The sequence below is a fragment of the Mytilus edulis genome, chromosome 2, assembly GCF_963676685.1.
Source record: "Mytilus edulis chromosome 2, xbMytEdul2.2, whole genome shotgun sequence".
Lineage (NCBI taxonomy): Eukaryota > Metazoa > Mollusca > Bivalvia > Mytilida > Mytilidae > Mytilus > Mytilus edulis.
This window is the reverse complement of record NC_092345.1, coordinates 93,839,295-93,855,359: the sequence shown is the minus strand read 5'-3', so window position 1 is coordinate 93,855,359 and position 16,065 is coordinate 93,839,295. Positions and strand designations below refer to the sequence as shown.

Sequence of the window (16,065 nt, the reverse complement as noted above, 5' to 3'; positions counted from 1 at the left end):
CTCGTTTAAGTTCGTGTTTCACTGCATCAGACACATGCACCATGATTTTAGTGTCTGTCTCTTAATGTGAACATGGTGCTACACTTGAAATACATCACGTGGTGGATAAGATAGAATATCCTGAGCATTTGTTGCTACAACTACCATACTTATCAAAGACTTCATCCACTCTTGTTACAGTTTCAAGTTATTTTATTAAGGTTAGGACATAATACCCAATCGTCATACTCGTTAGGAAACACCTTAAAACTTTAACAACAGTGGATGTCGTCTCTGATGCGAACATAAACAATACTGGTAGTTTGAAAGCTGCTACAAGAAGCAATAGCTACATTTAGGGGAAAGGGAATACACAGACGAATCCAGGGTAAAAAAAATCCTCAAAACTGGCAAAGTTTTCTGAGAGATGACGACAATAAGAAAGAACTTTTAAGTTTTCATTCACAGCAGCTTGCTCAATACAATTTTTAGGAAAAGGTAGTTGTAGCAACAAATGCTCAGGATGTTCAGTGTTATCCACCACTTGATGATGTTTCAAGTTTAGCACCATGTTAACACGAAGAGACTGACACTAGAATCAAGTTCGATGTGTCTAATGCAGTGAAACACAGACTTATCTGTCATGACTCGAACAGTCGATACTGATGTCATTGCTGTTTCGCTATTACGTGACATAGGGGCAGACAAACTTTGGTTTGCATTTGGAAGTAGTACTCTTTATACAAGTATTCCACATTCCAAACTAAAAGACAAATTGAAGGAGTTGGTATTACTTTGCTTCATAAAAAAAAATGGCCAACGTAGATACAAGTATCTTGTCTTAGGGAGGGATAAATCATACTTTGTAAAGAATCACTCTGATTCAAACAAAAAATTCTCTGAAACCGATATTATCAAGATGCTTGATTTCTAGATTGACAACATATTTGTTACGTTCGGAGGACGTATTTTTCAACAGACTGTCGGCATCCCAATGGGCACAAACTGTGCCCCTCTACTTGCCGACTTGTTTCTTTATTATTATGAGGCTGACTTCATGCAGGAACTTCTTAGGAAGAAAGATAAGAAGTTAGCAATATCCTTTAACTCTACTTTCCGCTATATAGATGACGTTCTTTCACTAAACAATTCAAAATTTGGTGACTATGTGGAACGCATCTATCCCATCGAATTGGAGATAAAGGATACTACAGATACAGTTAAGTCGGCTTCATATCTTGACTAACATCTAGAAATTGACAATGAGGGTCGGTTGAAAACAAAACTTTACGACAAAAGAGATGATTTCAGCTTTCCAATTGTGAACTTTCCATTTCTAAGTAGCGACATTCCAGCAGCACCTGCATACGGGGTAAATATCTCCCAATTGATACGATATTCCTGTGCTTGCATTTCCTATCATGATTTTCTTGATAGAGGGTTACTGCTCACAAGGAAGCTATTAAACCAAGAGTTCCAAATGGTGAAGTTGAAATCATCCCTTCGTAAATTTTACGGACGCCATCACGAGTTGGTTGACCGTTATGGAGTAACCGTTTCACAAATGATATCGGATATGTTCCTTACGTCGTAACTACAATCCCCTTCCCTTTCATGAATGTGACCTACCGAATTAAACTATTTACCGGATTTGTTATCACATAAGGTAGCACTCCACAGTTAGGTGTGTAGTTTCGCATTTTGGCCCCTGTGGATTTTTCAAATATGAGAGCTAGTGTGCAATAAAATTCATTTTTGGATAGCTGAGTATTAAAATAGCCTTTGTATTGGGTTTATATGAACATCAAGATGATGTAATGTATGTAATATAGGCTGTTTTATGTGTAACAGTCCGTATTTGCATGTCCCTACCATACATTGGTCCGGCAATTATTGCAATGTTTTTTTCCAACTTTTTATCGCACGAACTTTGTGATTGGATTTTACGAAAAAAATGAGGCGAAAGACACCCATTTTTTATTTGATCATTAGGAAGATTTATGAAAACAATTTCTAAAAAGGTATCACTCAAAGGCTTTGAAATTCTAGTTTGATCAAAATTTTAGGGGGATATGTGACATGTCCACCCCCCTTTTTGCAATATTTTATGGTAAATAAATGCAGAATGTTGCCATGGATACACATAAAAGGAATTAATTTTCACTCTTTTAACTTTTGAAAATCAAATCTATGGAATATACTGATTACATACATATGCACATGTACAACACAAACAGTTAGGTTAATGTATTAGAAATCCAGGAATAGGAGATGATAAAACATTTTGTGGCTCATTTTTTATTTTATTTTCTAACTGTGGAGTGCTACCTAAGCAACATGACGTGTGCCACATGTGGAGCAGGATCTGCTTACCCTTCCGGAGCACCTGAGATCACCCCTAGTTTTTGGTGGGGTTCGTGTTGTTTATTCTTTAGTTTTCTATGTTGTGTCATGTGTACTATTGTTTTTCTGTTTGTCTTTTTCATTTTTAGCCATGGCGTTGTCAGTTTGTTTTAGATTTATGAGTTTGACTGTCCCTTTGGTATCTTTCGTCCCTCTTTTAAGATATATATCTATCCATGACCTTCCAAATGCACTAGCCATTAAAAGATAACACATTTGCTGGAAAAGGAACTGCGTTGGTGACATTAATGGCGTTTGAAGACTTTAGCATTTAGAATGATGATTGATCAGCCAACATCACCCGATATGGATTTGATAAATTTAATGTCATTGAAAACGATACATGGCTTTGTTGTAAGATCGAAAAAAACTTATCAGATGGGGTTAACAAAGCAAGAAAACATGTGTTTTTTTAAAAGGAAAGACTTATTGAGGCTATTCCCACGACTCGGTCTAGTCTTTTTCAGCATGTAAAGCGTGCAATATACCATGTCGGGTGTGAATTAGTAACAAGCTTCGTGTTGGTTCCTATGCTAACTAGTCTAGACGCGTATGAATGACGAAGGAACAAATATGATCCCTTTTGGACAACTCAGGCCTCATCTTATCAGGAGCTTGTACATGATGGATGTGAGAAACAATACCACAGTCTTTGTAAATGTGGAAAATCAGCTCTCTGATTGTGAATTGCGGCCTAACGAGTATGCTGATTGGGTATTATATCCTTACCTTAATAAAATACATTGAAACTGTAATACGAGTAGATGAAGTCTTGTATGCGTATGGTAGTTACAGCAACAAATTGTTTACTAATGCTCAGGATATTCTATCTTATCCACCTAGTGATGTATTTCAAGTGTAGCACCAAGTTCACATTTAGAGGCAGACACTAGAACCATGGTGCATGTGTCTGATGCAGTGAAACACGAACTTAAACGAGTCATGATTCGAACAGTCGTTAATGATGATGCTGTCATTACTGTTTTGCTATTCCGTGACATAGGGGTAGACGAACTATGGATTGTGTTTGGGAGGGCAAAATACTTTGGATTAATATTTATCAATGGCCTTTCAAATGTACTAGGCAATGAGTGATCACACACACTTATTGTTATCCATGCCTTTACCGGTTGTGATATGGTCTCTCTTTGCTTGAAAAGAACAAAGTGGACTACGTGGGAGATATTGATGGCATTTGAAGATGTGACTTTAACTTAAAGAATGATGATTGATCAGCATAAATCACCGGGGTTTTACCGTAAGATCGCACAAACTTAACAGATGGGTATAACATGGTTAACGAAGCAAGAAAATAACTATTTGCGCAAAAGGGAAGGCTTTTTGAGGCTATTTCCTCAACTTGGTCTAGTCTTTTCCAGCATGTTAAACATGCAATATACTTATGTAGGTGTTTAGGGAGACGAACTTGGGATTGGCTCTTATACTACCCAGTCCAGGCGGGAACAAAGAGGAAAACTTTAAAAAAAAAAAAAAAAAAAAATCTTTTTGAGGCCTCATCATTTTGTCAGAAGCTTGTACATTGTGGATGTAAGAAAAGATGCCGCGGTCGTTGTTAATGTGGAAAATCGGGTCTCTGATGCATTGCGATGTTTGCATGTGGTGGTGACCGTTATTTTTGACCGAAAATTGTATTTATTTAAAAAATGTTTTAGTACTTTAATGATTTTATTTCGTTTTAATCAATCTATTCAAAACTCTACATCGAAGATATGGATTGAGGACTCATCTTTGAAATTTACGCCATATTGTGGGTTTTTTTACCGGAAGTGTTAACTTTGTTTTTGAACATTTACAAACAGATTATAATGCAACCTTTGCGGATTGGTATACGTCGGTGAAACGAAAGGAAGGCTAAACAAACGTATGTGCGGTCATAGATCAGACATTAACCTCAATGCTTACGACATTCTATACCAGCATTTCAATCAGCCCGATCATTCCATCGTTTCTATGACAGTTATTGAAAAGATATACCATAGCTCTGACAATCCTAATCTTTCAACGACTCTCCGTAGACAAAAAGAGGACTACTGGATTAGACAATTGGGAACTGCGACACCTTATGGTTGCAATGACAAAATTGATGGTATAGGTATTATATCTAGTCCTTCGTGTAACTCGGTGAATGTGATGAATATTTCCAACTCGACTCCTCGACGTAGACGCTGTCATGGTCATCGTCATTATACATCACTTTCTCTGCATGATGTCTCTATTAATGACTTGCTGCCATTTATACAAAAGCCGTTAGGTATTCATCACATTCGCACGAAACTTTATTCATTACCCCTTTGAAAACTTCATGTGCTCCACAAAACCTCTTTCTAAATTATTAGCATCTATTTTATCAGCAATCAAAGACGGACTTCAAAGTTATTGTGAAACTGCCTATTCTAGAGGTGGCGTGAATCAGATGTGGATACTCAAAAATTCCGAAGATCTTTTAGAGTACATACAATCTAACTCTCTTTCATCTTGTAACAGTATTAAAACATTTGACTTTTCTACTCGTTACACAAGTATTCAATATTCCAAACTAAAAGACAAAGGGAAAGAGTTGGTATTGCTTTGCTTCATAAAAAAATTGGCTAACGTAGATACAAGTATCTTGTCTTAGGGAAGGATAAATCCTACTTTGTAAAGGATCACTGATTCAAACAAAAAATTCTCTGAAACTGATATTATCAAGATGCTTGTTTTCTTGATTGACAACATATATGTTACGTTCGGAGGACGTGTTTTTCAACAGACTGTCGGCATTCCAATGGGAACAAAGTGTGCCCCTCTACTTGCCGACTTGTTTCTTTATTATTATGAGGCTGACTTCATGCAGGAACTTCTTGGGAAGAAAGATAAGAAGTTAGCGATATCCTTTAACTCTACTTTCCGCTATATAGATGATATTCTTTCACTAAATAATTCAAAATTTGGTGACTATGTGGAACGCATCTATCCCATCGAACTAGAGATAAAGGATATGAACTTTTCATTTCTAAGTAGCAACATTCCAGCAGCACCTGCATACGGGGTATATATCTCCCAATTGATACGATATCCCCGTGCTTGCATTTCCTATCATGAGTTTCTTGATAGAGGGTTGCTGCTCACAATGAAGCTATTAAACCAAGAGTTCCAAATGGTAAAGTTGAAATCATCCCTTCGTAAATTTTACGGACGCCATCACGAATTGGTTGACCGTTATGGAGTAACTGTTTCACAAATTATATCGGATATGTTCCTTACGTCGTAACTACAATCCCCTTCCCTTTCATGAATGTGACCTACCGAATTAAACTATTTACCGGATTTGTTATCAAATAAGCAACACGACGTGTGCCACATGTGGAGCAGGATCTGCTTACCCTTCCGGAGCACCTGAGATCACCCCTAGTTTTTGGTGGGGTTCGTGCTGTTTATTCTTTAGTTTTCTATGTTGTGTCATGTGTACTATTGTTTTTCTGTTTGTCTTTTTCATTTTTAGCCATGGCGTTGTCAGTTTATTTTCGATTTATAAGTTTGACTGTCCCTTTGGTATCTTTCGTCCCTCTTTTACAACAGAATAGAATTAGTGGTTATGAGGATAACTTCAAGCCAAAAATTGAATGAACAGAAAAAAAACCCAGCATTTTGAAAAAAAGTTGAATATTACAAAAGAAATTGATAATTCTATGTCCGCCATTTTGGATATTACCGGAAGTAAGGGTTTTAAAGACATATGTCTTATACATTTTATCAATGTTAGAAGCACCGAAGAAAGTCTCCTGCACAATGTAATGATAGTAGCAATACGTTAAAACACATTTGTTACCCTCTCTAAAATATAAGCTTATTTTAGTACAATGTCCGCCATGTTAAATTTTACCAGAAGTAGGGTTATAAAGGACATCTAATCTATATAATTTATCCAAAAGTAGTATAAAACAGAGGTTTGTACCAAATATTATGATAGTAGCATGATGATAACACCTTTTTACACACTAGCCTTCGATATTGGGCTGATTTAAGTATGATGTCTGCCATTTTGGATTTTACTGGAAGTGAGACATTTTTTTTTCAAATGCCTCCTTATCTGAAATAAAAGAGAAATAGTTGAGGAAGGTCTATGCCAAATGTCATGCTTGTAGCAGGATGTGCACAATTTTTCACAAAGCCGACGTACTATGTTCCAATAGGTAGGAAGCTGATTTTCAAAGTGTCTTAGTCTTCAGATTGATTAAATTCTAAACTAGTGATGGCTATGCAACATCTGTATTGGCTGTGAAGATTTGCTGTAGGTTGATGTACGGATTTGAAAAAAAGCAGTCTATTCTGTTTTCAGAGATTTTAATGGTTCTAGTTTGATCTTGATCCTGGGTTATAACTAGTTGATTTGAACCCTGCATCTGAGATATCGTGGCAACATTGTCCGCATTGGGTCTAGCGACCAGATTTATGGTGTTTCTATGTGGAAATTCTAGGACATATTTAATAAAGAAAACAGACAGAAAGTCGTAAATTTGATAGGACAAGTTGTCACAGGGTTCTACAAGATCACATGCATCTATCCCTCATGTGTTTCTCCCATGGAAATCGTTGTTCAAGTTTTCTCTATATTTTCTTGATTTTAGGAATTTAAGAATTCCAGTTACGTCTGTTTCACCGTCAGTATACTTTAATATTGTTGTCCTCTTTTATGGATTTGGATGATGATGTTATATTTAATCAACCGATTAGAATCACATTCTTATAAATTTAGTCCCTTTACTTATTTAGAGCTTTTTGTTGCAGTTTTGTATACAAGTGAATCTTCGATATCAAAGACATTGTGTGATTTGGTGCACATTATTTGTAGGTTGCTTTTCGTTACTGAGTTCATGTAGCACCTGTCAAATTTCAACTTGTAGCAAGGTTGTCAAATGGAGATATTAGAGATATTAATGACAGAGTGGACAGAGATAAATAATCTCCATGGATTATACAAATGACAGAGGGGGCAGAGATAAATAATCTCCATGGATTATACATAATGACAGAGGGGACAGAGATAAATAATCTCCATGGATTATACATAATGACAGAGGGGATATAGATAAATAATCTCCATGGATTATACATATGACAGAGGGGACAGAGATAAATAATCTCCATGGATTATACATAATGACAGAGGGGACAGAGATAAATAATCTCCATGGATTATACATAATGACAGAGGGGACAGAGATAAATAATCTCCTTGGATTATACATATGACAGAGGGGACAGAGATAAATAATCTCCATGGATTATACAAATGCCTACCAAATATCATTGACCTTCTATGAGGGTTACCTAACCACAAACTTTAACAATTGTTGATGTCATGAAAATCATCATATATAAGTCTCACATCAGTCATCTGTTGAGGCTTATTATTATCAGAGGACAACTTTGCCAGAGTGTATGATAACTTAGGCCTTGCTCAATTAGATAATTTTCTGGACCTGGATATAACAGACAAAATATATCATTGAATCATGCTTATACTGTAACATATGCAGATTATACTCTCAATATATCATTGAATCATGCTTATACTGTAACATGTGCAGCTTATACTCTCAGGAATTTTATACTCTCAGGGATTGATTAAAATATATCATTGAATCATGCTTTTACTGTAACATGTGTAGATCATACTCTCAGGGATTGATTTCAAATGTCTATGGCCAGTCTTAAATAAAAACACGAAAAGAGACAATATGATAATTTTGTTTACTTTGTGACAAATACAGCACAGTTATCATAACCATGACTATTTTAATTCATATTTCAAAATGTTTACTTTTGTATGCATGTATTACTGCTACATCACATAACTTCATTGAGCACCAAAATAAAAATAATGACTATGTAAATTTTCACTTATAATGACTGAATTCCTAAAGTATTGTTTTCATAAACTGTTATCAATAAATAAACTCATCATAGATACCTGTATTTTAACTAAAAATGTCAGCTCTTTTAAAATGATCCAACCAAAAGTTTGTTGTTTAACAACAAAAGTTGGGTTTAACAATGTTATAAGAAAGTTATTGTACAGCTTAATTTTAATCAAACATTTAAATTGCAATATTAAGTTTGGATAAAATAATTTATTAACATTTTAATTTGCTGAATCAAAAATAAATTATATTTCATTGAAAAAAGAAAAATACATGACATCTTTTGGTTTTGAAAATATTTTTTCAGGGCCTGGGCAATGCTGATATTTCAAGCTACCTTTAACACAATTGACAACTATCTTTCAAAATGTTAGTGACTGATGTATACAAACTAATGTTATTTGTGACAACAACATTTAAAGCACCACTTTATATAAACATTATAAATAAAATAACAACCTTAAGATACCCTACATGTATACACTACAAAAAAACAACTGTAAAAAAATAAAAGCCCTAACTAAGCAATGAAAATAATACACAACAGTCATTTCAGAAAAGCCTGTTATTGGTGTTGAAACTGTTCATTACTAGGTTGATAGCTTTGTCCAACTTTTAATAGTGGGAGACAACGCACTAGCAATGGAAACATAAATGATTTTTTATCTCCCTCCATATACTTTAGTCTAGAAAGGCTTGGTCTCATTTCTAACACTGTAATCCAAAAAAGCCTATGTCTTTCATTGTTCATAAAGGAAAAAGGCAATCATGCTGGTATGGATAATTGGATAAGATTGAACACATTTAAAGTATTTGTATATGCTTGTGTATAAAAAAATGAAATTATTCAAACTACTACATGTCTATAGGCAAGGTGTAATTAAATTCAAAAGAATAAAGTGAGCAACAATAAGATGGACTATATGATATTTATACAATGAATTTTGATCATATCCATATTGCACTTAGCAAAAAAAAATATTAAAAAATGAGCATGAACTATATTGTAAAATGATGATACAACCTACTTCTCAAAATATCTATTACAACTAAAAAATCCTATACGAGATTCTAGAAAACAACTCATAACTTAATGTATATACATCACATGATTCACTTTGTGAAATATACAAGTCTATTAATATGAGGTAAACATTTATAAAAAGTACTACATGTATCAGTATCTTTCATTTAAAAAAAAACCAGTTTCATTCATAGCAAATTTGGTTCTACATTAAATACTAATTTCCTATTAAATATTTTGCTAACTGTAATAGGTCCTATCTTAAATCAACTATCAAATTTTCAAATCAAAAATAGGCTGCAAAATTACCATTTAAGAGTGAGCTATGAATTGAACTTTATTGCACAAAAAATACAAATAAAAAACTAAAGAAAGGTTGCAATACATCTAAATGTATCTAAAGCTGTTTACAAAGGTTTTGTATTTTACCCCAATAAAACTTCAATTTTTGTAACAATCTTAATTTTTGTTGTGAAAAAGTATGTTTTTTTATGTCATTTATTTTTAAAATTAAAAGTAATTGTTCATTACATGTTGATGAAATTCAACTCTAAAATAAAATAAAATGACACTAAATGAAAAATAACAAAATATAACAAAATAAAAATTTAACAAAATAAAAATTTGTTTAAAAATACAAAGGTGCAAAACTAACAAATAATGCTGAGTACATAATACTAAAACAAAAATACTTTGAATAAAAAATTAAAACATAAATCTGTATTTAAGCCTTAATTCAAATACCTGTTTTTATCTAATTACAGAAGAACAAGTAATTCTGAGTATAAGGCAGTTCACAAACTTTTGCCTGGAACATTTAAGTTTAAAATATTTCTTCCATATAAAATTATTAAATGCTTTTTTTTTTAAAGAATATATCTCTATACCTATGTATATGTTTTATTAATAATACAGATATATAAGAGTATTTTTTATGTTGGAAGACAAATATACATGATAAAACAGTAATTAAAAAGAAGTTTAAACACAGTGTTTAAGGAAAAAATATTCAATAAGGAATGCTATGCAAATGTGTATAATAATAAGCAGGATAAGCCATTAATTGAGACAGATAATAATAGAACACTGAACAGAAGTGGGTATCTTACAATATCTCTACTTTCACTTCAATCAAAGATTTAAATAAGGGATTCTTACTCGGTTTCTTTGTTCAATACCATTGAATCACACTCATCATATTCATTGTTGTCCATATTTAATGTTAATTTTTCACTCTTAGGTTAAAATCAAATTACAACACTGCTATTTATGTGCATGTAGTAAAACTAAAGTACAATAATAAGCTGCCAAGTGTTGACTTTGGCACAAAGTCTATATAACAAAGAATGCAGTATTGTAGTTTATAGAATAGTATACTACCGGTAGTTATATTCTGTGTATAAGTATATCATAATATTAACTGGGTTTTTTAGAGTCTGTCATTTGGCTTGTTTATTGATGGACATTTGTTTTATCTACATTTAATTCCAAAGTGTGAAATAATAATACATCTTTACTTAAATATTTCTAAAAATTAGAACTATAGGTTAGAAACTAGTACTATATATTATCTTACCTCCTATACATTTCCAGGAATATGATTGGTTAAAAGCGTCCGCGTGCAAACCGTGTATATTTGATATTAGGTTAGTAGGGAGGCGGGCCTTATCTCATACACGGTTAGTAGTGGAGTTACGTCCCTTTATATTCCATATTAGGTAAGAAGGGGGCGGGGCTTATTTCATACAAGGTTAGTAAAGGTGTTATGTCCCTTTGTAAAAACAAAACGGTACTTAGAAAAAACTTAAAAGTTCCAACAGACGAAGAAATTGATGATTAAGATTGAAATGAATTCATAAAACACATTTAAACCTTACAAGTCGTTATTGTTGGCATCTGTTTTTGTAGGATCAATGGAAGTATTTTCTTAATGCTAACAGTATTGCCGAAGACTTGCTCATTTTGGGAATCACACGTTAAGATAGTCGGTAAGATAAATTCGTTACATAGTGTGCTAGTGACGTAATACGGTATATATGGGGTCAGTAAATTCCATATGGGGATTCGAGCTTCGCTCTCACCCCATATGGAATTTACTGACCCCATATATACCGTATTAGGTCACTAGCACACTATGTAACTAATAATATTAAACTGTATTTACAATCAAACATATTACATCTGATGTATAATATAACCACTACAAATATCAGTATTTAAGTATTAACATCAATGGCACAGTTACGTTTATTGTCCGTCACTTCAACACACTCCCCATCCTCACCATTCTGATTAAAGCTAATATTCATCAGCTGACTATTGACAGATCCACGACTCTTCCGTCGTAACTTACTATTTGGTATTTCCTCAACACTACAGTCAATACAGGGAGCAGTTTCAATGCTTTCCTGCTCATCTAGTAAATGTCCTCCTAACAAGGGATCACTTTCTTTAGGTGGGAGACTAGCTTCTGATTTCACAGGATGACGGCTGAAAGTTCCAGAATCTATTTTTGGTAATTCTTGTAAAAGTTTTTGTAAGTCTTCATCCCCAATACCAGTATCATGTAGTTTTTTGGCAGATACTAATTTGATTTTGTTTGGGCCAGCCCTAATCACAGCACTGTAAGGTGGTGGAGAGAGTGACCCTGAGCGTGACTGATTACGTGACATTTCATCAGTACTAAAGTGTTCAGGATCATGTTCACTACCATAGCCTGAACTTTTTTCATATCCATTTCTAGAACTGGTTGTGCCATGAGTTGACCCACAATCCCCTGCCTGACTTCCTATTGGTGTATCGTTCACATCTCTTCCATGTGAATTTTGTGCATAGTTATATATACTTCTGATATTGAGTGGACTCATAGGAGGTGGGATACTGATCTGTGGCATGGGAGATTCAGATCCATACACATCCATACCACAATCATCCATTTCATTCCTACGCAAGATATATTTTGTCCACTGACTGTTTAAAAATGGTCTGTAGGTGTCTCTGGTACTAGTGCTTGCTATAGACAATGGACTAGGAGGAGTGTGATTGTTGTGATATTGTCTATCATCGGTAGAATTACTACGAACATCCTCAGATGTTGACGGAGATATCTGCATCTGAAGCTCATCTGGTGATGGAGACAGATCAATAGTATGGCGATCAATTTGTTGTATCAATTCATCTAAGTTTTTCATCCTTACTACTCGAGATTTTGGAGGGGATGATAAATTATTTTTCCAATAAAATGGCCGCTGTGGTGTTTGTTGTGAGAACTGAGGTATATCATAATTAAAAAGTCTTTTGGTTGGAGAATGATCTGTACAACTACCAACAGTACTAAAATATGGTGATGGTAATACAAAGTCAAAGCTAGAAGAATCAACTATCTGATCTAAGGCTTCCATAGATTTTTCAGGATCAAATTTACTACGATTTAGAATTTCCTGAATTTCTTCAGCTTCATCATCCTCTGTTTCCAGTCCATAAGGACCTTCACTATCCTGGTCTGCAGTATCTGTTCCTCCGGTACCAGTGTATGTATCACTGCTACGACTTCCATCACTAGATTTACGATTGTTTTTAAGTATTCCCCTCTCAGGCATAGCTGAATTAGGATCAGAGATAATAACAGGGGGAGGTGGTAGCTCACCAATGTCACTTTCTTCTTCACTGGTCCCCTTCTTCTTCTTTCCAAATAACCCACGGTGTCTGAAATAGAAAGCAACTTGTTAACAAAAAGCTTTGACAAATACTTAATCTAAATATTTATGCTTTAAATTGCACAATCCAGCTTTCTTTGTTATGTTTCTGTAATAGTGATATTGAAGCTGGTCTAGAAATTGTTAAACAAGAAGCCTTTTAAACCTTTCATTATGCTATGGTTTCTCGCCAATTTTTGTTGGTCTAATTGGTATTGATAATAGTTTTCTTGTACCCATAGATATTTCCTTCATTTCTGAAGTTTTTGGTTTGTAGGTCTTTACTCGGCAGTGATACCATCTCTCTTTATTGTATATACTCTTGTCTCTAAAGCATACAAATATTCTAAAAGAAAGAAAAAAGTTGAAATCTGATGCTGATATCTAGGTGAATTAAAAGCTCTGCAATTTACAATAATTCTCTATGGAACCACCAAATACATTTCTTTCAGGTGTTCAATTCAATGCCTTGTTTTTTTAAATCTTTGCATGGCATTTCATAGCATATGTATTGTTCTATCTCTATCATCCATAAAAATCACAATAAATAATTCAATATTAGTACTATTGCTTACTTGTAAGAAGGTGTAGCACCAAACTTTATGGATTTATTCCCCTTTCCAAAGAATCTCTTCTTCACTGGACTTGTTCTCCTGTAAATATATTTCATTTATTTTATATCTTATTGATAAAAAGTATTCCTAGATTCATTTCTAATCTCTTCTTTCTTCCTTACAAAACAGTGGTTTAAAGCAGCCTTCCGAACGGTTGGGATTATAAATTTCCTCCACTCACCCAAGCATAATATATGTCATGGTGACCTTAATAAAAGTGTTATGTGTTTGCTAAAAACATGACATATACTGATATCATATATGTTTTATAAATGGATGAAACAGAACTTAATTATAAATCTGAATTATAGGTCACTATAAGCAAATTACAGAAATGTGCTTTGTAAACTCATAAGTGCAGTGTGTCATAGCATTTAGCTGTGGAGTCCACATGATTTATAAAGATCTATAAACTAGTTTACTTATAATACTAATGTGTTGCTATATTACTCTGCTCATATATTTAATATGGTAACTTTGTTAAGGGAGTCCAATCTGACACAAGATGTATTTTATTGTGCAATGAAATTGCTTGCCACATTTTCTGAATGCAAATGAAAAATAATTAAACCTTTTTATTTACCTATAACACAGGAAAGTTACAGCTAACAAGAACACTAGAGATCCAACCACTGAGGCTAAAATAATCACCAACCATTCTGTACTTATTCCACTGTCATCTGCTACAAAATAACAACAACATATGAAATATGAGAATTTCTTGTTCCTTCAGAAAAGACACACTCAATATATCCTGAGAAGTCACAATTATTTTTAAATCCCCTTATTTATTAGTATAAGAAAATACATTAAGAACTATGTTATCTATTTATCCAGATAATTCATTAATCTTTAAATTGGTTTAAGTCTGCAAAAGAGGAAGTGAAACATACTTATTTAAATCAATTACCAGATAAACACTATATCTTTATGATAATTTCAACAAATGACTGCCAATTTAAAATAAACTAAAATACCCATAATATTTACATATCAATAACTACAATACCTTTTACAACAGCTACTGGAGGTGCAGTTATTATTGTAGTCGTGGTCAAGGCCGTTGACAGTTGAGTGACCTTGAGTAGTGTTGTAGTTGGGGTAGTTCGTAATGTAGGTTTACGAAGCACTCCTGTTGTCATGGTGATATTGTATTTAACAGTGCAATCAGAACCAGTCCAACCTTCATCACAGAAACATGTTCCCTTCTGTGTACACACCTATTATATAAAACAAACAGTTTATGTATAATTTCTCCACAAGCAAAAATGCATAACACAGTTGATATAATAAAACAAATATTGCCAATCAGGAAGCAACTATCTGGCAGATCCAAAAATCACTTGCACTGTACAACTCATCATAATAAAGTTACATCCAATATATCAAATCATTCTTTTAAGTGTAGGGGCTAAGTATTATGAACATTTAAAATTATTGTTGAATTTAACCACTCACTCTGAGGAATAGTATTGTAAATTCAGAAATTATTGCGTGCATTTATTATTGCGATTTTATCATTTTAGACTATAATGCGATTTTATTTTTGCGACATGAAAAAAATTCTGTTTAATTCATATAAAATATTTCAAAATGTGATTTTAAATTATTGGGATTATAACCTTGTTGCATTTTCCGAAATTATAAAAACATCGCAATAATTTCTGAATTTACAGTAATCAATACTGTCTATGTTCCGGACCATATGAGTATTTGGACCATACGCGTATGGTCATGACCATATGCGTATACTCATATGGTCCGACCATACGCGTATGGTCGGACCATATGAGTATAATACTCGTTTGGTTATTAACAGGCCGGACCATATGAGTATTTGGACCATATAGGTATATTTATTTTTCCAAATTACATTATAAACGTTTCAATAATACAAGAACTTTGTCTAAAAAAAACAGTGATGGTTTAAAACATGACAATTTTTTTATTTTATAATAAAAAAAACTACGTAAAAATTTAATATTGATGCCATAGTTAGTTTTCATCGCTAGTTACATTAGTGCATGTAGGCTTGGATGACATTCACTTCCACACGGTATCATAGCTTTTTTGCATTTGCAAGTTTTGTGCACAATCTTTTTCATTTACACATTTTGTTTGCGAGTGAAAAACAAGCCTTTTTTGCAGCTGCGTACAGTGATACCGAGGTCTTTGGCAATTCTGATGTCTACAGTGTTTTTAAGAAGCTCTAGATCTCAAATATCGTAAAATGGTTGACTGCAATACACCATCTTCACAACACAACTTAACTAAACTAATAGTATGCTACTTTCCAGTGACTTCTTATGTAACAGTTAATTAAGAAATTTTTGGAATTTAATTTTTTAGTCGACATATTGCCATTTACTCGTAATAACAAATCGGTTATGACCATCGGTAATGACCATCGGTATAAAATGTGTTTA

The 16,065-nt window shown here is 33.6% G+C and overlaps 1 protein-coding gene across 1 annotated transcript in view; it reads right to left on the bottom strand.

Annotated features, from left to right (window-relative positions):
- Window positions 1-8,119: 8,119 nt before the first annotated feature.
- LOC139513482 (disintegrin and metalloproteinase domain-containing protein 11-like) overlaps window positions 8,120-16,065 on the bottom strand; it is a 43,323-nt gene continuing 35,377 nt past the window's right edge. The window contains exons 25-29 of the mRNA XM_071302035.1: window positions 14,649-14,859; window positions 14,223-14,322; window positions 13,601-13,678; window positions 11,443-13,035; window positions 8,120-10,906 (exon numbers count right to left, since the gene is read on the bottom strand). Coding sequence (XP_071158136.1) covers window positions 11,547-13,035; window positions 13,601-13,678; window positions 14,223-14,322; window positions 14,649-14,859 — 1,878 coding nt within the window. The 3' untranslated portion in view covers window positions 8,120-10,906; window positions 11,443-11,546. The remainder of the gene's footprint in view (window positions 10,907-11,442; window positions 13,036-13,600; window positions 13,679-14,222; window positions 14,323-14,648; window positions 14,860-16,065) is intronic.